This window comes from Orbicella franksi, chromosome 7 (genome assembly GCF_964199315.1).
Source record: "Orbicella franksi chromosome 7, jaOrbFran1.1, whole genome shotgun sequence".
Classification (NCBI taxonomy): Eukaryota; Metazoa; Cnidaria; class Anthozoa; order Scleractinia; family Merulinidae; genus Orbicella; species Orbicella franksi.
Genome location: NC_138151.1, coordinates 24049068 through 24071155, shown reverse-complemented (window position 1 = coordinate 24071155; position 22088 = coordinate 24049068). Strand labels below are relative to the sequence as shown.

The 22088-nt window shown below is 39.4% G+C and overlaps 2 protein-coding genes across 2 annotated transcripts in view; both read right to left on the bottom strand.

The window, feature by feature from the left end:
• Window positions 1–22088, bottom strand: part of LOC145492293 (uncharacterized) — a 96024-nt gene that overhangs the window by 19120 nt on the left and 54816 nt on the right. The gene's annotated exons all lie outside the window — the stretch shown is intronic.
• Window positions 1–22088, bottom strand: part of LOC145492291 (uncharacterized) — a 175111-nt gene that overhangs the window by 148979 nt on the left and 4044 nt on the right. The window contains exons 2-3 of the mRNA XM_081471705.1: window positions 10228–10605; window positions 4165–4425 (exon numbers count right to left, since the gene is read on the bottom strand). Of these exons, the coding sequence (XP_081327831.1) occupies window positions 4165–4425; window positions 10228–10605 (639 nt within the window). The remainder of the gene's footprint in view (window positions 1–4164; window positions 4426–10227; window positions 10606–22088) is intronic.

Sequence of the window (22088 nt, the reverse complement as noted above, 5' to 3'; positions counted from 1 at the left end):
GTTCCGGTGGTGTGGACAAACCAACTAACTGGCACCCATGGCAGGTCTTGCATTTTGCTTCAACTTGCCTATCAATTCTAGCCCACCAGACCTTGTTGCAGAGTCTCTGTTTTGTCTTTGTCAACCCCTGATGTCCTTCGTGTACCAGATCTACCACTTGCGTAATTTTGCTGGGATAAGCAATCTTGTCCCTCTTAGGACTAGCTTGCCTAGAATGCAAAGTTCACTTCTTACAGCTTTCTACTGTGGTGGGGCATTGTCCCATTCTCCTGTTGCGATGCATTCTCTTAACTGCGAAATTTCTGGGTCGAGCCATGACTCTTCTTCAACCTCCTGCACAGACACCAGACTGGTGTCGACGTTTCCGCCATAAACCGGATAAACTCTTCTGCATCGTCATTCATGCATACCCCCTTTCCTTTTCCAAGACGTGAAAGTGGGTCAGCAATGTTTTGTTTACCGGGTATATACTGCACCTTGAACCTGTATGGCTGCAGTCTCAGGACCCAGCGTTCTATCCTTGCTGAATTGCGGGAATTAGTAGAGTAGATAATCTCAAGGGGCTTGTGGTCAGTCCGCAGGGTGAATTCCACTCCATTCAGGTACACGCGAAATCTCTCGCAACCCCAGACAAGTCCGACTGCCTCTTTCTTTGTCTGAGAGTACCTACGCTCAACATCTGTTAGACTGCGGCTAGCGTATGCGACTACTCGCTCGCGTCCTCCGTGAACTTGTGTAAGGACCGCTCATAAACCCACAGGGCTAGCATCTGTGATAAGTTTGGTTTCTTCTACTTTGCTGTCGAAATATGCCAGGGTTTCTGCATTTGCCAAGCTGTCTTTCAGAGCATCAAAAGCACCTTGTTGCTCTGTGCCCCACACAAAGGGAGTTTGCTTCCTTTTCAGCCTGTAAAGTGGCTCAGCGATGCTTGCTAAATTGGGGATGAACCTGGCACTAAAGTTCACTAATCCCAGAAAGGGTCTTACCTCCTCTGCATTTTGAGGCTCTCTTGCGTCAATGACTGCTTCCACACGCTACTCTGTTGGCCCGATCCCTTGGTTGAACAATAAATATCCCATGAAAGTCAGTTTTGACATGTTGAACGCACACTTGTCCTTGTTCAAAGTAAGCCCCTATTCTTGAGTACGTTTGAAGGTCTTCCTTAACCTGATATCATGCTCTTTAACAGTGCGACCATGAATAATGATGTCGTCATGAATGTTGTGAGCACCTTCACACCCCTCTAATACTTGTTGAATAGTATCTTGGTAAAGTTCTGGTGCAGAACTGATACCAAACATCAGACGTTTATACCTGAACAGCCCCTTGTGGGTGATAAATGTGGTGATCTTTCTGGACTGTTCTTCGAATTCAATCCTATAAAAGCCCCATCTTAGATCGAGCTTGCTGAATACCGTGCTCCCATTGAGTTGGTACAGAACATCATCAACTGTGGGTATGGGGTGGCGCTCTCTTACTATGGCCTGGTTAGCTCTTCTCATATCTACACAGACCCTAATGTCTCCAGAAGGCTTAGGGACTATGACAACAGGTCTTACCCAAGGGGCAGGCCCCTCAACTGGCTCAATGATGTCATGGCGTACAAGTTCTTCTAGTTTCTGCTCAATTTTCTCCCTTAATCCAAATGGTGAGGGTCTCAACTTTTGGGCAATGGGCTAGACTGATTCATCAACATGAAGTTTGGCCTGAAACGTTCTGAGTTTTCCAACTCCAACAAAAATCCCGTCAAATTCCTTCAGCAAATTCTCTTCACTGACAGAGATTATCTCGATTTTCAATATTGCCAACAGTTCAGAGGTCTGTCGGCTAGTATTGGCCTTGTCTTCTCTTCCACAACAACGAAACGTGCAGCACATTGTCTACCTTTATAACACAATTCAGCTTCAAACTCACCGGTAGTGTTGAGTGGTTCCTCCGAGCCATAAGGGTACAATTTCTTGTTTGATTTCCATGACTTACACTTGATTTTCTTCTTTTTGAGCCGCTCCCACGTCTCCCTGTCAATGACATTGCAAGTGGATCCTGAATCAACAAGCACACCCTCCAGTTGTACTCCTCCAAGTTCAATGGCTACTGTTTGTATGTCTCTGGTACCTAATTGAAATGTAAATGCAAAGTCGTCGTCCTCGGTCACGTGACGAACGTTCCTTTTCTTGGTTTTATCTTTGCCCTTGGTCCTACAAAACGTTGTGAGGTGTCCAGTCCTCTTACATTTTTGGCAAGCAACAGATCTGGCCTTGCATTCCGGGTCTCGTGCGAAGTGGCCTTCCAACCCACATCGGTAGCAATTTCCTCTCTTCCTTATGCCGTAATCAGCTTGTTTATCCTCCAACGCGTGTACACTGTCACCCTTGGAATCATTCTCTATCAATCTTGCTTGACTTTCAGCCGCTTCCGTTGATCTTGCAATCTCTCGCGCCCTTTGGAGTGTAAGCGTTCTGCTTGCCTTCAGCAATTTCTTGCGAAGGTTGTGTGACCTCCATTTGTCGATCAATTGATCACGGATATGTTCCTCCTTAGTTTCTCCAAATTCGTAGTTCACCGACAACTGAAACAATCTCAGCACGAATTGATCCCCTGTTTCTGACTCTTCCTGTTTTGCTTGACGAAACTGGTGCCTTTCAAAGGGAATGTTAACCTGATGTGCAAAATGTGCATCTAGCGACCTCGTGGCTTTTGCGTACCCGGAGTCGTTTTCTGCAACCGGTCCTGGGTTGGTCAGGGTGTCGAAAATATCCTGTACGTCTTGCCCAGCGCAGTGAAGGAGCAGTGCCTTTCTCTGAGAATCCTTTTTGACGCCTTTAACTTCAGGGAAGAACTCGAAGGAACGTTTCCAACGCCCCCATCTTGGACCAACGCTAGTTGGGTTGCCTTTGCAGTCGAACGGACTAATGTCGCCAAATTTGATGTTTACCACCATTTTCGGTACTTTTCCTCTAGGAGACTATTGACGATTGGTTTTCATCCTCGTCGTCAGTTGTAATACTCTTTTGTTCGCATTCAAGCCGCATTGAGGACTGTATAACCTTGCTTTTTCCGTTTCACGCACACGTGTTTTATAACAACAAGACCTATCCCATAATACTTGTTATAGGCAGCCACAGGCAGCCCAGCAGACACTACAGAGTCTGCAGTTGGAAGAGTAAGGCAAGGCCCCTCATCCTAGGGGGTCTGGAGTCATGCCCTCCTTCCCCTATAAAATTTTGAAATATAAAATGTAGAAGCTAGGAAATGCCATACGGAATTGCCAGCTTAGGATTATCATCTTAAATTGTCAAGAATCAAGTGATAAAATCATCACATTGGTTAAAGGTTTCAATTTTCATATTGTTTCATTGGTATGCAAATTTTCTATCTTTTTAAAATAAAAATTATTCTTTTTTATTATTAAATCAAAGCGGCCAGGATAGTTTCATTTGAAATCCATGAAACAACACAGTCACATTTCGAAAGAAAAATAGTTGTGCTCACGAGCTCAAATTGTTGCTCGTCATTAGCACTATTATTTTAGATTCCAATGCTTATGCTAGTTAAATTCAAGACTTTCCATTTTGTCTTTTAATATCAGTATTTTTGTGGGCCGTGATCTCCCGTCTTGTCTGTCAACAAAGTAATCATATAGTAGAATGAACCGAGTAACAAAGTTTGACAACTTATAAAGTGATTACTTATGTGTATTGCCTGAATTTTTCACCTTATTGCAAGGCATGACTTTTTGAAGCCTAAGGAAAAAAGATCAATTTCTAGCGATTGTTTCACTGCCATGATACTAGAAGCAACATGGAAATGAAGTAAGCCCGGCCACTTATTTAAAACTGCAAGATGGCTACTAAAACACAATAATGCGAAGGGCACAAAATACAGCGAACGCTCTAAACTCTCTCTTTAACAAGCTTACTTTCCATTGCATAAAAAAAGAAATTATTGCTGCAAAATTGAGCGTGAAGTTACTCTGCTACCTTAAAGATTTATTGATAACATGCGCTGCTGAGCTTGTTTGTCACAAGCTGATTGCTATAGCCAGAGTAAGTGGAGATATACAATCAAGTAGGCGACAGAACTCCGGTAGTCACCGGCTTGTTTTGAAAACGCTGTTATATATCTACATGTATATTTACCAATGAAGTGCCTTCTGGTACTTACAAGTGACATTGACATAAAGTAAACGGCTCACTGGGTTTCCGACTCCATTGTTAGCTGTGCAGCGGTATGTTCCTATGTCATTTCTGCTGACGTTCCTAATAACCCAAGGGTTCTCAAAGGACACTTCTCCACAACCATTACCATTTTCCATGGTCCAAGTAACGTTGGGATCAGGTTTACCACTTGCGTTACAAAATAAAGTTACGTTTGATCCTTCAATAATGGTCTGATTGCCACTATCACTGGGTATACTGCTTTCAACTGCAAAGAATGTAGCAAAGAGTAAACATATACATGTATCATACATGCACTCATAGACGTACAAGCTGTCTCTGTTGCTGATCTACCGATCGCTGTACGAACCCATGAAAGGAAGAACTTTTTTCTTTTAATAACTTTTAGATTTTACTAGATTGAGACTGTTGATAGAAGTCATTGAGTAGGCAAGCTTTCAATACAACTATTTTTGGGATTATAGCAGTTTTCTTAGATGAGAACTGTAAAAGTTTTTGTTTTTTATGCAATCTGAGTGGGTTTGCATCCCGATTTCAACACTCACACATTAGGGCATTGCATAATTTTTTCGGGCAAGAAGGTCACTGCTCCCGTAAGCCCGGAGGTACCCGTACGACTATGCATGCACTTGTGGCACTGTCTGTAGTAAATGCTTATTAACTGAACATTTGTCTCCATTTAAGGTGGCTCAAAACAGTTTCCAACACTTAGATTTTGATGGGTCGTTAGAACCACTCTTTATCCCTTGATGCTACAATTTTGTGGTATCACAAAACTGCCCAATCATTTGTGAACACGTTGTTATCATTTTCGTGACGCAATAGGTTACCATAGCAACATTATGACCTCCTAAAAACACCATTAATTGCAGCTTTAGGGGCTTATAATTCAAAGACAGCGCAGTGAATTTTTTTCATATTATCAACTTTTGATAAGCATACTAAGAGGCAACTTTTGGTAAAGTTTAAAAAACTTCTGATGGTATGGTTCAAAGCCACCTTAAATTTTCGAAAATTAAGGGTGGCTCTGAACACATCCTAGGTAACAGTCTTTTAAATATGTAGATATATGCAGTTTTGCTGAGTTATCAATGCATTGATGCTGTTACAGCAGCAGGGCATATACTACAAAGTTCAGTAGGATGACACCAAAATTTAAGAATGAAAATTCAGCAGGCTGAAGTCGGAACACAATATGAAGATACACAGCTCATAAATCAAGTTTAAATAGCATGGATTTCTGCCAAGTGATAGTATGAGACAGGATAATCCATTTTAGTCAACTTTAACATAGTTTGTGTATTGTACATTGAAATTTTGTGTCCTTTATGGTGTTGAGTTCAAGAACTTACATTCACTTGTAGCCCCAATGTAACTACTGAAGTTAACTCTCTTTCCATAAATAATGCGAGTCTATTCGTAGCTTGTGTCCAAAATGTAGTCGTTAAAAATTAGTAAATCGAGCTGTAAGTCACCTTGCGACTCCATTGAGTCCATTAAATGACACCATTTCTTAATAGATCCACAAATAAGAAACACTGCCATCAAAGCAATTCAGTTTTTGAGTAAATCGTGTCACCTCCACTTGAACAAACTTGACAACGTCACAAAACTCAGAACTCATTTGAGCCTGCTGTGCTAACTACCCAGCGCTTCAGTACGTAGATATATAATTGATACTTTCACCTCACGTAATCCAATGGACAAGTAATACAGTGTGGTAAGTGCTTGCCTAGCCTGCGGGACTATGGGAGTTCGAATCCCAGAGGTGACAGCCGCAAAGAAGTTCTTGCGGTATTAAGTTCTAATCGCAAAGAAGTTTTTATGTCTTGCAGGATCCAAGCGCAAGTAAACCGCAAGAGGCCACCCGAAGTTGCCGGCTTGCGGACGCAAAAAGAAGTTATTGTGCATGCATTATTTTTGGGCTGTACTGTAAAACAGAGTGGACGGCAGATGTTCGAAACCCGGGGGAGACTCCTATGTGAAAAGGTCCGGGATGCTTGTCATCTCAGGTAAAAATCAAAGATTCTGGTCTCACTTAGGGTGCTGATGACAAAAAGTCACCATTTTCAGCTGTCAAAGTATCCTTTAGGGTTCACTCGAAGAAATAATAATGAAAGAAATGCTCTCATTTAATTTCTGTTTTTAGGCTTGATATCGACTGGTCTCTGGATTACATTAGTTGGGTCTACAAGTGCGCGTGGGATCCTCTCTTAAACAGAGGCTAGTAATCGAACCCACTCCGTTTTCAGTGGTATCTTTTAGGGGTCTAATGAAGCTCAAGCAACGCCCACATTAGTCTCCTTTAAAAGTTAAATTCAAATTTTCTGACGAGAATCCCCGACCTTTTCATATGGGAGTCCCCTCCCCCTCCCCGGGTTTCTAAATGTCTAACAGTAATTGATGGAGTACAGGAGTGATGAAGTGAAATCGTGCCACCACTACAAGTTGGAAAATAATATTTTCCAAGTTAAAAAGTGGCTGATTTTGTAGAAATTTTCTCGGCTTATTTCGCTGGAAAGTGATCGGTTTTGCACTGATTTGACGAACGTTTTTAACTAAAAAAGACGGCAATTTTGCCATTTTTTTTCGGACAATGATGACTGTTAGCCTATGCAATAACAACAGCATCAGAAACACTGACTACTTATAAGTGTTGCCTTTGTAAAACCAGCAACTTTACAGGAAAATTTGAGCAACTCGTTTGAACTACCGTACGTGTTAGTATTTGTTTGACACAAGGTTGCTTTTAACAGAGATCATTATTTGCTCTTTTCACACCAATACGCTCAAGAAGTGCGCCAATAGCAAAGCTTTTTACATCGTGGCCACAGTGAGTGTCCAGTTTTTCGCAACATTAATCTAAGAATGCCTGGAAGTTTTGGAATGTTGTTTACTCATTGCAGTAACAAAGTTTCACAATAAATTTGCAAGTTTACGGTAAGGAAACAGCCCCAACAGCCAAGATAAGTTTCAAATATGTTGCACGACATGTATTTGGTATGATTTCTAGTAAATTTTGCGGTATCTTGCATGTTTTTGTGAATTTTGTGATATTTCGTGGATTTACATGAAATTCACAGCTCTGCAACCGCGTGAAATATCCGAAGCCCTGTTTCTGTAATGGAACGACTCGTGTTTACCAAAAATGTAAAGAAAGTCGAACTGTAATTTTTTGGAGGGGATTAAGGTAAAGCTCACACCTGATACAGGCCAATATTTAACAAAAAAAAACACTTGAGATCCAAACATAAACACATGACTACACAAGCCTTGGGAGCCCCATCGTGTCTGTTTAGTGTCGAATTGCAGTACCTACACATGTACAGCAAAATACAACGTGATTACCGTAAATCCTTGAATAAGCGCCCCCTTCGAATAAGCGCCCCTCTTATCAGCCAAAATTTAAAATAAGCGCCCCCCCCCTCAAATAAACGCCCCCTCCCCTTCCCCACCCCCATTTTGCGGACGAGTAATGAGACAACAATTCGTCATGCAGTATTAGGTTTGTGCATTGTTTCAGTTTGTAAACATGTCAAGCTTGGGAAGAAAATTACAAGTTCTAACGGTGCCGCGGTATAAAGTTTAGGATCAGCTTTTTACATTGATAAACAGCTTATGTTGTTGTTTGCACACAGATGATGTGTTTAAAAAATAATCATGTGAGGCCACGATTTGGGAAAAATTAAATAAGCCCCCCCCCCCCCCCCGATTAAACGCCCCCCTCAAATAAGCGCCCCCATCTTCTCCTAAATTTGAAATAAGCGCACAGGGCGGTAATTCAAGGATTTACTGTACTGTTTTCTTGACAAGTGGCACATTCCCTCTCGATAACAAGAGCTGCTGTTAGGCGTTTTTTGTGTGTATGTATACATGGCCTCAAGAGCAATACTGTGAAAATAAAAAACGTCTCTTAACTAGTGCCATCCGAAATTCATTCACACGACTGAACAACAGCATCTGCTATTACCAATAATTGTCAAAAACTGATTTCATGTTACTTGTCTGACTACTGCTGTTTCAAAATAGTATACAATCCCAGCTACCTTAACAAATCTCTTTGCTTGTTGTGACGTCATAGGTACCTGTACAAGCTCTGGCACATTTGTGTTCAAGTCACAGTCTGTTCCAGCTAGACTAACTGGCACATTTGGCCAATAATGTAATGTTATAAAGTGAACTTTATATAAAATATTTTTAATAGCGATAAAGATGATTGCTCGAATACTTTCCACTCGTAAAGTTTATGGCAGCATTGTCATAAATCTTTATCAATACTCTAAAAGGTACTGCAAAAGCTCCTGCTGTGGACCTTTTAAGGCTGAACACCCTAAGAGGTACCAAAACTGCTTTTTTAATCCCTAAAAGGTACAAACACCTTTTTTTAATATGGGAATTCCCCCCTCCCGGGGCATGTATACTCTCACGCTGATCCAAGAGTCCTATGAAACATATAACTGTGTACTTGACATTAGATGCATGCTTTTATTTTAGAGACTGATATGAAGGTCCTTTCGTTCAGAACGAAAATAGTAATGGTGATACATGTAGAGTTGTTTCAACAGATGACCTATGACCAATTTTTTAACAACTTATTTTACATTAAAATACGATGGCTTTAACTTTACTTTAATTAGTATAATTGCCCATAGCTCGCTAACTGGCAATGGTGGTCAGGAGGGTGCTCAGGTGACGGTATCCAGTCACATCGCCCCAACCAAAAGTCACTTCGCCCAATAATCGAACTCACTTCACTCCATATAGGTACAATTCAAATTATCTACTAGCAGTTATGTAGTTTTATTTGACCCCACCTTCAGCCTCCTCCTTAATCTGACCTCTGTTTATGACAATGGACTTTTATGTTTTCATAGTGGCTAAATTGACAGAGTCTCCACAGTGTACATTTGATACAAAAGTCTTTTTTACAAACCTTCTGACTGATGTGAGAATTGAAAATTGAAGAATATTTTGTCAAGTGAATTTTTGTGTTAACTATTATCACATTATTGTGTGTCCACTCGTATGTAAGCTGACTTTTAAAACTTTACTGACCTATTACAGATGAGGAGACAAGAAAGAAAAATGACTTGGCTATGCTTGACTGGATTTTGGAGGACTGGATGCCATGGTACAAAGACTGTAGAGACTTTTCAAAGCTAGATGTGAACAGGTTCGTGCAGTTGCAAACCCTTCTTTTTTGGGGGTGGGAGAGATTGAGGGATTGTAGATTTCTTGCTCAGACTTTACCGCTTGACAAATGTTCAAAGGTACCCCTTGTGGCAGTGTCACTGAATTACACACTGTCTCCAGTTGAATTTCCTCTATTTAAGCAATAGTCAAGAGTGTTTCTGTTGGGGAACTATCAGCTGACAGCTGCCCCGTGGAAATGAAGGGGTGCATGGTAAAAGACCCTGAGTGACATCTGATAGACTGCAAGATTCTCCTAGCAAATTGCTTTTCACTTCCTTGTACAAAAAAAGGAGAATTTGACATGAGATCAAGAGTCACTTAGGGTATTTTTCCACGTACCCCTTAAAATGTAAAATTTAAAAAGAAAACAAAAATCTACTAGTTCTATCCATCCGAGTATTTTCCGCGGAAGGGCACTATGGGCTGATAGTGTCTCTCCCGGAACAAAACACTATAGTATAGAAAGCCAGTATAGAAAGCAAGTAGCAAAGACGAGTTGAAGGCAAAGCAAGAGGTCTGCCCCCAGAAAACCCCTGTGCCAGTAAAACAGATGATGTAGAGGGCATTATTTCCCAGTTTCACGGGCTTCTTTGATGGCTCCGAGGCCTTCAGGACAAACGTCTATATTTGGTATAGTTTTGTTTGTAGCCAAGTCTATTTTGGAAATTGAGAGACAATAGAAACTTTAAAACATTAGCATTTTGAGCCTCGGAGTCATGTTAGAATATTCATTTATCGAACGTGGTCTATTCTCAGCTGACTCGTATATTCATATGACATTGTTTAAAACTGTTTGAAGCTTGCACTAAAAAGTAAATTCTTCTTCATAGATTAGTACAATAAACATAATGCTCACCTGTTACAATGACTCGTATTCTGTAACTCCACGAGTTTGAATCCGTTGTAAGCTTGCATTGGTAGACTGCTTCTTCTGTTTCAGTGACTGTTTTTATTATCAAGGTGGCTTGTTCACTTCCACTGATATCAAAACGTGTTCGGTAATCACGTTTGTTAAATACACCACCAGATATCGTTCCAATATCATCGAACCAGCCATCATTCAGTGATTTAGAAAATGTGGTAAATTGCAGATTTGAGCCAGCTGACAGAGTATACCTCCACCTCAGAGGCACCTGCGTACTTCCATTTAACACTGGCTCATCAACTGTTCTGATGTCAGCTGGATCCAACTGACTCCACTGAGGAGGGGGTGCTGTCCATGTTACTGAAGTCGCTAAAAAAATTAAATATTACTCAGAGATTTATTTTGTCTCCTCGATTTTCTAAACTGCATTTTAAAAGCTAGGTTCACAAATGACACGCTCGATTATTCCCTGGGAAAACCGTCAGAACATTAGTATGAGCATCCTTTCCAAATTCTGCCGACAATTTTTATGCGCTTAGTTTTCTGAACTATCGAGTAATTGTCAAAAGACAACAACATGACATTTTATTAAGGGTAAGCTCAGGCGGTGTTGGACACGGTTCACGTGACAGTATTTGACCAATCATATCTAAATGGCTCTAAACCGCCTCTAGGAACACAGAGACATCAAAATAACGCAATACAAACGTATAAGGTAAGCCAGATTTATTTAAACTATTTTCTACACGTAGCATTTAGAGAAATTTTCAAAGCATTCTCATACATTGTCTTATAAACGGCTACAATTGTAATGCAATCGCCAACAGCATAAGGTCACGTATTAATCGTATTCAACGTCTGGGCCGCCTTTGGTCACGCTTTTTCAGGGGTATTCTCGTGATGCAAGATTAGCTGATTTTATTTTCCGTAAAACTTGAATTTAGGAAATTATTCTTTGTGATTCGTGACCTAAAGGTTTTGCGTGACCCGAGACTAGAATTACTCACCAATAATCATGATTTTACTACTCTTTTCTACGTGATTTTGAGACGCGAGTCCTCCAAATGGTTAGAGTCGTCTATCGTGAGTAACTTAGGTATACGATTTGCAATATGGAGCCTTGACTTAGCTTTCTTCAAACACTCTCTGTAGTGCAAGAACAGCTTATTTAAAAAAAATATTTTACTTTCAGGAGAAAGAGAAAACAAACCGTAGTAACATAGCAAATAGATTACGCATCGCTTTCCTTCTGTTTTGCCCTAGCCTGTAGAACAGGCGTTATTGTTTTGCTTATTTTCGGCAAACAGAGGTGAAAGCCAGGTGAGCGCGAAGCGCGAGTCGCGCAAGAGGGGAAGAGCGCGAAAAAAAAATTTTTTTTTTTGCGCTCTTCTCCTTGCGCGCGACTCACGCTTTGTGCTTTCCTTGCTTTTGCCTCTGTTCGTCTAGAATACCCCCCAAAAATTAATGCGTTATGCAGGCTAGGGCAAAACAGAAGGAAAGCGATATGCAACAAAACAAAAACAAACTGAGGAGCGAAGCGCGATTGCAAGAAGGCACTCTTGACAGACCTGAAATCTAAAATTCAAAGTATTTTAGATTGCGGCATCTCTGGATTAAGCTGTTTGCCGCGAAAGGTCACTGATGAGTCCATGCCTTTTGGGTATCAGTGACTCCTTAAAAATCTCTTTTTCCCAATACCTCATGCCCATTTTAATAGCGGAGCTCCGGCGGCCCGAAGGGCCGCCAAGCGGAGCCCCATACTCATATGGGAAAGAAAAGGAAACCCATGAATGAATTTTCTCATGGTTTACATGGCTAGCGGTATTGTTCGTGGGCGCGTACGCACGACGACGACGACGACGACGACGGCGACGGCGGAGTTGCCCAACATGGCGGCCATACTCCAGCTAATAGGTCGACAGAGACATGCACCCTCGGTCTCTAGCAGAAGAATGCCATTTTTCTTGGCGGGATTTTTAAAGAAAAGAAAACGCATTTCTACTTGTTATGTCGACAAACGATAGCGGAGGATGATCTGATGGGGTTGCACTGAAGGAATTAAAAAGGAAGCAAGAATTAACAGGCAAAGAAGTAGCGAAGAAGATCGCGAAAAAGAGCGAGCCAGCGCTGGGGAAGGAGGCGAAACAGTACTGAACAATGCCGTGAATTATAGCGAGTCAAGGGCTAGAGAAAGGAAGTGAAATAATACCGAACAATGCCGTTAACCAAAGCTAACGAGGGCCATAGATAGGATGTGAAAGTACTCAGAACACTGCAGTGGCAAGTTTTTAAAATTCGCGCGTTGTGACGCTGTGCAGCCGTGCAAGAAAAGTCACATGATTTGTTCAGGTGATGAACAAGAGAAATGTCGAAAAGATTAGTTCAGTTCAGTCTTCACAACTTTTGCTGCAAGTTTCTGCCTGGAAGATTTACACTGGCCGAACTGATATTGCCAACTTGCGGTAAGTGACTTTTGTTGTTGCGTTTGCTATGAAAATTAACAAGTTGCCTTGGCGAGATCAGCTTATTTTCAATTGGAATCCTTTGAAAGTCTTCCTTATTTGAAGCCATGCTGTGAGACAATTTATAAATTGCATCGTTTTAATTTCTCTCATCTCTAAACAATAGCAAGTGAATCGCTCTGTGGAGGTTGTTGTAAGTTGTAAACTAATTAAGCTTTCTGTCGATATTCGTCGTCAACCTAAGCTTATAACCTCACGTCTAAAAATAAGCTTAACCAAAACCGTATTTGTAAACACGACCGCGCGAGTTTTGAAGTTTTCTCTGTGTTAGTTGGCACAGCCGCCTCGTAGACTGCTAAAATTTCTTCTTCTGTTGTTGAAAACCAAGAAAGGTGTACAAACCATTTTAAGCCGAAGCGAACAGGATTTGCTAAATTTACTTTCAACGTTCCTATGTGAAGATTTGCATATTGTGATTACAAAGTATGGAGATTTCCTCGTTTTGTTAGTTCAATTTAGTCGGTTTGGCGAAATGCTTGGGTGAATTCCCAGAGTTAAATTTGGTTGAAGACTGGCAAAGCTACCGCCGATAAAATGACTGCAAAGCTAAATTAAGCCGTCGGCAAAAATGCACACTGTAATATTCAAATTTAAGCGTGAATAATTATTAAACTTTTAACACTGCAAGGTTAAACAAATTCTCTTTATCCTCTCTTTCATTCGGTTACCTTTCACTGAGAAGGGATTTGCTTTTGATACTCAGATGAAGTGATATGCATAATTATTGTGTTTACAATGTAGATTTCCTCGTTTTATTTTGTTGTCTGTCCAATTAGTTCGGTTTGGTGAAATGCTTATATAGTCCAAATGTCGAGTAGACGATTGTGCATGTAAATCCTGTGTGCAAATAAAGCTCTACTTTCATTTTGATTTACTATTTCATTTTATTAGTGCCACTGCTTTTGATTGGGGGTACATGGGTTATTCCCCAAATATGCAGTATTTACACTTAATATGGAAATGTTCCTCAAAAGTGAGATAGTACTAATGGAAAAAAAAAAATGCGAAGAGGTTTACTCGGTAAATTGAACAGTGTAAATAACATTTACATACTTAGAAAAAATTTAGGGCGTAGAAGTTCTTGCCCTGACCATTTCTCGGTATTAGAAATAAGTTTTACATACATACATACATACACACACACACACACACACACACACACACACACACACACACACACACACACATACACACGCATACATACATACATACATACATACACAATTTAGTTGGTGAGAGCGCTCTCCTCTCTCCACACACGCACTCTCTCTCTGCTCCTTTCTTCACACTAATTTTGTTATTAACTACACTGTAACTCATTAACCGAATGTCACTCACTGTTTTCTTTGTTGTGCATGCATACTTTTTTGCTCGTCGAGGAAAGTTTCAGTTTCTTCCTGGCTGTTTCCTTTGTCCTGTCCAGTACCAATTCCTTTGTAATATAACTTTGTGAATTCTCTATTCTCCTTAAATTTCATCGTCAGGGTGATAGAATGCACTCTCAGAGTGTTCAATCATTGTTTTCAGTCGCTACAATTTTCAGGAAAAAAGCAATAGTTTTCTTAATTTCCTTTTACTTTGTGTTAGGACCTTTTAGCATGCTATTGACCCATGGGCATAATTTTGAATAAAGTAAAGAATTAGATCTGTTTTAGTGTTAAGTATTTTTAAATTATTATGAATTACATGTAGGCATTTCTTTTTAGTTTTTAGTTTTTATTTTAGTCGCATGTGATGTTTTATGATTTTACCGACGTATACCCTGTAAATGTAAATAATGCACTAGAATTAGCCAATCAGAGTGTGCATTGTATCAGCTTTAAACACAAACCATATGTAATAAATGTATGTAAATGATATTTTTATGACAGAGAACTGGACAGGGCAAGAACTTCTCTTTCTTTTGTAAATTTATATATTCATTCCTCTCATTGCCGCCAAAATGTCTTAGGTACCTTCATTTTTGATAGTCCATTATTTTCCACCATACCTAGCACAGAAGCTCACAAAATCCTAACTAATAACCAACATGTGTGTATCTCTGGCCTTTGCTGTGTACTACGTGTATATTCTGTTATCCTGCCTTAACTGCTAGAAACAATTTTGGTAGAGCTGTTTCAACAGTTTCACTTAAATTAATTCCCAGTAACAGCGCTACATGTGGCAGTGTTATTGGGCATGAACTTTATGGAGGGGTTAGATTTTTATTTTTTTATGATTACAGGAGACAACAAAATATACATGTGTATACATAACCTGATGTTGGTCTTGGTTGTGAATCGTAGTTCATAATAGTCATCCTATTACAGGTAAGGGGGAAAAGTTCAGAAAGTTTAGAACATCTCTTCCCCCAGCACACCTTCTGTCTACAGGTGCAATTATTGAGAGGTTCTATATATATATATATATATGCGAAGAGTAATGTAAAGTTATAAACTTAACATTAAAATCTGACATTTGAACGCCTCCTTTGCTAAAATTAGTCACGATTTAATTGTTATCACTCCCTGTGAATTCATAGAGATTTCAGAGGCAAATTATCACCTAATGTGGAAGTCCTGTCTTCAAGTTAGGGAAAATGACACAAAAAAAGTTACAGTGAAAGTAAAGAGAATTTATTCGCCATAAGCTGTTGAAACGTTAATACAAGGACAATGTTACGGATATTGTTTTCTTTATTTGTGTATAATATATATTTTCTTCTGGTTTTATCGAAGCGTTGGATTCAAAGGGAAATAATAAATACCTTAAAAACGCTAAAAAAGGGTTTTACGTCAGCCATGGAATGCGCTGACGTTGCAGCTTTCATTTTCGCTACATGACAAATACACTGTAAGATCATGTTTACTTTGCAAGTTTATTTCGCCAGAAGCGATGGTCATTAATTTATGTGCAATTTTGTGAGTATTTCTTGTGGGTTTCGGCAAATGAAGCGAATTCTTTGGCTGTTTCATCGCAGCGAGTTAAGAGATTTGAAGAAAAATTAAGTATTTGCCGAGGTAAACAAGAGCTTGCGAGAACTTGCAATGTTTAAGTCAGTGCCAGGAGAAAAAACACAACCGTTCCAAAATTAGTTGTGGATAACGTAAACCCCCCTGATTGTGTGACTTGCGTGACTACTTCAAAGCGCAAGAAAATTAAATTTTGACGTTTCAGGAAGAAAGCTGTTTATTAAAAGCATTATTAATAGCGTGACACTCGTTTCCTTTTGTATCATTCATGGGCATGTCCCGAGCGAACTTCCAGATTAAGACCATTGCATCATCATAGCTTTTGCAAAGGCTAAGACTGATGGTGCAATAAGATATGACACAGTTTGTGTTGATCAAGTGATGTGTTTACAGTAATCAATGAATCATCAAGGACTGCTTTGGAATGTGCACTGCGTTGTGACTGTAGTATTAACAAAACAGTTAAATTTTAAAAGCGCGGTTAATATAAGATTTAAACGATCTTCTTGTCATTTTGTTTAAAAGCGATCTGCAATTTACCAGAGGTATAAATTTACCCTTTATGTCTAGTAGATACTGAACAAGATAGAAAATGTCATAGAGAACAGGATGTCTGTCAGTGGCAGCACCCTGTACATTGATGGTCACGCCCCCCACTTTCGAAGTTCAAAGGCTAAGCTGGCTCATCTTAATATAATATATGATTTGTCCAACAGATACCAAACTATTTCCGGATCAACACTATTTCCGCACTGATACTGTGACAAATCAGCATTTCATATTCTTGGCGGCCATCATATTAAAAAAATTATAGAAATGTTGCACACTTACTTCCGTCTGCTTTTCACTTGCTAACAGATCGGACCACATGTTGTTAAAAGATGCTTAAAGACTGCCAGAAACTCACCACAATAGCTTGTTGTTATTGTGCTACTCACCAGTCTTCTCATAGCAATTTGATCTAGACAAGAACTGAACTCTCACCAGAACCAGGTTGAACAAAAGATGGGTAACTAAGCCTTTGAGCAGGCTTTTGTGTTTGGGCCGGGGGCTTGAGAGGCAAAGCTGCATGAAGGCACCCGCTGACATGCCAATGCAGAAAAACACTAGACACTTATTTAGCCTGCTCAGGCACCAGAGACAGATAGTAGAGCCTGCTCGCAGGCTATGAGTAACTCTATCCACCTCAAAAATCACTAACCCTGACTGGAAAGTGATTACCCAATGGATCGCTTTATCCAGCTATTGAACAATTCGGCCAGATGTATGGCTAAGGGTTGTTCAAAACTAGTCAAAATTTTTTTAGCAATTACAGTTTGTAGGTGAAGTAAAGCCAAGAAAGTAAATAACAGCAAAACAGTTTTTCCCCATATTTATTTATTAGACATTGCTGAAGTGAATTATTTCTATCATCATTCATAATATCTGGATTCAGGATTCTAGTTTCCAGTTCCGGATTCCAGTTTCCAGATTCAGTTTTTTAGGGTTGTCCTTAATGATGTATGTGCATGTTAATCTTGAATAATCTGAAATTTCAGAGAGGTTAAAAATATCATATCATATCTGCGATGGTTCTGTATCTGTTGGTGTGCAACGATCTACACCAATATTTCAAGGTAATAATGTACAGTGTATATTAATTAACCATATTATGCTGTTTTTAGCTGACCAATGCTGCTATTGTAATGTGATGTTGAAGCCCACAAATTGACAAACATGCCCAGTGTCAACTTGTCAAATATATGAAGTTGGAATTACCAGGTAAGATATTTCTGAAACATTATTTTGTAATTAATGATTTCTCAGACATTGTTTTCTTCAAGAAAAGATTCATACCCCACATGGAGGTTTTTTTCTCTATTAGAGCTTTATCTTCCTGATACTTTAATTTGGATTTTTTGAAGACTGGCCATGAATGGGTTTTGGGTGTGAATATCTTCTGGTACTGTACATTAAGATTTACATGTAGTAAGCAAGAACATCAGTATTTCTCCTGACAAACTCTGATTTTCTTTTGGAAGCTGAACTCATATGCAGTTGTACAGTTATATGTACAACCAAACAGCCTGGATGGCCCTTTGATTGGGCCTGGGCACATTGTTGTAACTTGCAATGTTCCAGTTTTTTGTTTAAAGCAAATTGAATTTGATCTCAAAAGCAAGTCGCCAAGTTCATTTTAGTTATTAAGTTTTCTTTGCATCTCAGGGCAGAGCCTGCCACTGTGAAAGTTGGGGTACCAGCCCGGGGGAGGTACTTTGGGAATTTCTGGGTGGGGATGTGCCGCTTGGACCCTGGAACCCTTAGCCTATACCAGAGCTAGTTCAGCTGAATTTTGTTACCCTATACTAGAGTAAACTCCCCAAATCCCCCCATCTATCGACACTGTTGACGCTGATTTGCGTCAATTTAAACTTGCTGATTTGATTTTTTTTTATATTTTTGAGTGGCAATTCCTGGTTTCCTTAGTCTAGATAAAATCTTCAACCAACTTGTCAATTTTGTGAAAAATGATACCCTATTATAGACCCAAACGCTCTGATTTATATACCCTATCCTAGAGTAAACTGCTTGAAAACCATACCCTTCACAGCGGCACATACCTATATAGCCCATATATGGCAGTGCCCCCCCGGGGGTACCAGCCCCTAGCATTTGATTCACCAACACTTAGTAAACTAACAATGAAGTACACTGTATATCAAAGAAAGGAATGTCATCTGTTAGTGTGTAAAGATTATAATAAATTATAATCGATATGTTTTTATCTGAATAACAGTGGTGTTCAAGTAGCAGCTACAGTATGATTACATGTCTGTTCCTGTCATTCAATATATGAACAGTTTGCACATGGGCAGCCTGTATTAAGACATCAAAGATTTTCAAAGCAACCTGATGGCCTGGTGAGATATTTCTGAAAAAATGTAAATTTAAAGTCCTTATGATTGCTTATAGGCATTGATTTTTATTGTAAACAATATCTTACTGAGTGTATTTTTCTTGTGTACTAATTGTTGTAGAACACAGAGATCACTATAAGTATGACAGAGATATTAAAGTGTGAAAAGTTCTATAAACAAATGCATGCAGGAACAAATTAATTTATGATGGATGCAATGGATCCAATGTTAATGGAACATACACTGTACATACATGCAAAAGAGTTCAATAATTTATTACTTAAGATTGCAATGATTTGTTTGGTTTCTCTGTATATACAGACAACTTGATGGGATTATAATTTCTGCACCAAGGTCATTGAATAAACTGACTTAGAAGTTGAGTTCTGCAACCCATCCTGTGTGTTGTAATATCATGGCTGCAACATTGTGACAGATACACTGTATTACATTATTAAGAAACACATATATTAACTAATTATTTAAGGTGCCTGTTAAATTAATCAGTTTTTCTTAGAGATAATTTACTCATTGTTTATTTAAATAATTGCTTTTTTGGCTTTAAAATGATATTTATCGTGTTTATAAATCAATTTTGTGATAATCTGCATTGGACATGGCATAAATTAATATTTTGCCAACACGAAATGGAGACAGACAGCCTTGCCATTCGCAACGTCCAATAAGGCTAATTTGTTCCCTACTGTTGTACAAATAGTGTTCTCTTGTTTATAAATTATTTCAATCTGTTGTTTAAATGATTGCCTCATAACCCCTATGTCCAGTTTGGTGCATGTAGGATATTGATGTGTTGTTTATCCATTTTGCTGTAAATTATCTTAATTGATGAGTCAATCAAAGCATATCTTGGATATGCTGGGCTCTTCCGTCAAATGTACCTATGCCTCATAACCTTTGAGTGCATTTGGTTGTGTAGTGCAGACAAAATGCATGTACATAATATAACTTACTCTTAGCTTGCTTATAATTCTTGGTATAATTTAATCATAGCAAAATTAATTAATGGAACCCAATAATAGCTCCTGTAGTCCACAATCTCAGTCAAGAAGAAGAACAAATCACATTGAAATTGAAGAATAAAATTATTATTAGAAGCCTATGCAAGTATTCATGATCAGCAAAAAAAAAAATATCCTAATTACCATTCATGCAACAGTGATTTTGCTTATTGCAAACCCTTTCAGCAGGAGGATACTCCAGACAAAAGTGAAGATGGCTAAATGTATCTTTGGGGACAAGTTAGAAAACAAAACTTTCCAACTTGTCACATGTAATATATTCGTAACCGGAAGTTGTGTTAAGCTGTTGTATTACCCAAGATGCTTAGAGAATAAAGTTGTTGTGTTGAGCAAGCCTAGTCAACTTGTGTTGTTATGTCACCGAGCCATACTTTTGCTAGTATGTTTCATTTTGGCGACGAGGATGGGATCCTCTACATGCACGAAGACGCATGAGAAATCCAGTGAAGTTTTGATTTTCTCTGTGTGAGGAAAAAGGTTTGTTTTCGACCGAGGCAACTTGATCAAAGTTTGAGCACGTGCTATCAAAATGGCGGGAATTGGATTGTTTGGTCGTGTCGGCGAGTTCAGCCCTGAGCGAGAGACTTTTCGTTCCTATGTGGAAAGAATGGAAATGTTCTTCATGGCAAATAATATCATAGAAGAAACAGGCGAGGGTAAAGAGGAAGCCAATCTCGCAGTTGCAAATAGAAAACGTGCTATCTTTCTGACTGAGATTGGACCCGAAGCATATTCTACCCTGAGCAATCTGCTGGCACCAGTGAAACCAAAAGACACTCCTTTTGCGGACATTGTCAAAGCATTGGAGAAACATTACAATCCAGCGCCATTGGAGATAGCAGAGAGTTTTCATTTTGGAACTCGCTATCAAAAACAAGACGAATCCATCAGTGACTTTATTGTGGCCTTGAAGAAGTTATCGATTCATTGTAACTATGGAGAGTTTCTCAACCGAGCTCTGAGAGACCGTTTTGTGTGCGGATTGAACAATCCCAAAATACAGAATAAACTTTTGAACACCGAGGATCTTTCTTTTGAGAAAGCGTGCCAGATTGCAAAGTCAATGGAAATGGAAGAGAAGAACACCCAAGAATTCCGTCCTGTCAGTGCAAGTGATGACAGCCAAGGCATAGTAAATAAACTGGAAACTGTAAACACTAAGGAACCCTCATGTTACCGGTGTGGTGGTAAGCATGCTGCACCTAAGTGTAAATTTAAGTCAGCAAAATGCTACAAATGTAGCAAAGTAGGTCACCTTGCATCAGTTTGTCGCAGTAAAGATGTTGAGTCTGGCATGAAAACAAAACAACCAGGAGCTAAAGGTACTGTTCATAGTGTCTTAGAATCAAACACAGAAGGTTGTGATGATAATGATGAGTTAGGTATTTATTCCATGTATGCAGTTGGTACAGATAATCCTACCAACAAAAGTTATACTGTAGAAATGACCATAAATGGTTCACCATGTGCAATGGAAGTAGACACTGCAGCTGATTACTCAATAATGAGTAAGAGCACACATTCTCAGAAATTCAGTAATTTTCCACTTCGTCCGTCAAAAGTTGAATTGAAAACCTATACAGGTGAAACCCTTACAGTGTGTGGTGAAATGCTGTGTGATGTAGTGTGCAAGGGCCATGAATATACATTGCCAATTATTGTAGCTGATTATGAGAAGAAGCCTACTTTGCTGGGAAGAAATTGGTTAAACCAGATAAGGCTTGAGTGGGGTGAAATATTTAGTTTAACAAGATCCAAGTTGGAAAGTGCCAAAAGTCAACTTGATGGATTACTAGTTAAACACAGTGAGTTGTTCAAAGATAGCTACGAGGGCATGAAAGGGTTGGAAGCACACATCACCATGAAAGATGGTGCAAAGCCCATATTTATTAAGCCACGTAGAGTTCCATATGTACTAAAAGATGAAGTCGAAAAGGAGTTGGATAAGTTAGAGAAAAATGGGGTAATCGTTAAAACTGACAGATCAGACTGGGCAAGCCCAATAGTAGTTGTGCCAAAGGCTGACAAATCGGTTAGAATTTGTGGGGACTACAAAGTAACCATCAACTCAGCTGTTGAAGATGAGCAGTATCCCCTTCCCACCCAACAGGACTTGTATGCTGCCCTCTCGGGATCAAAATTTTTCAGCAAACTTGATTTGTCGCATGCATATGCTCAGCTAAGTGTTGATAAAGCAAGTCGTGAGTACCTGACAATTAGCACACACAAGGGACTCTATTCCTACACCAAATTACCATATGGGGTTAAATCAGCACCTAAAATATTCCAAGCTAAAATGGATATGATTTTGCAAGGAGTAGAAAAATGTGTGTGTAAGCAGGATGACATTCTTATTGGTGGTGTCAGTTGGCAGGAGAATATCAAAATCCTGGCTGAGGTATTGGAGAGGTTGCATAAATATAACCTGCATTTGAAGATGGC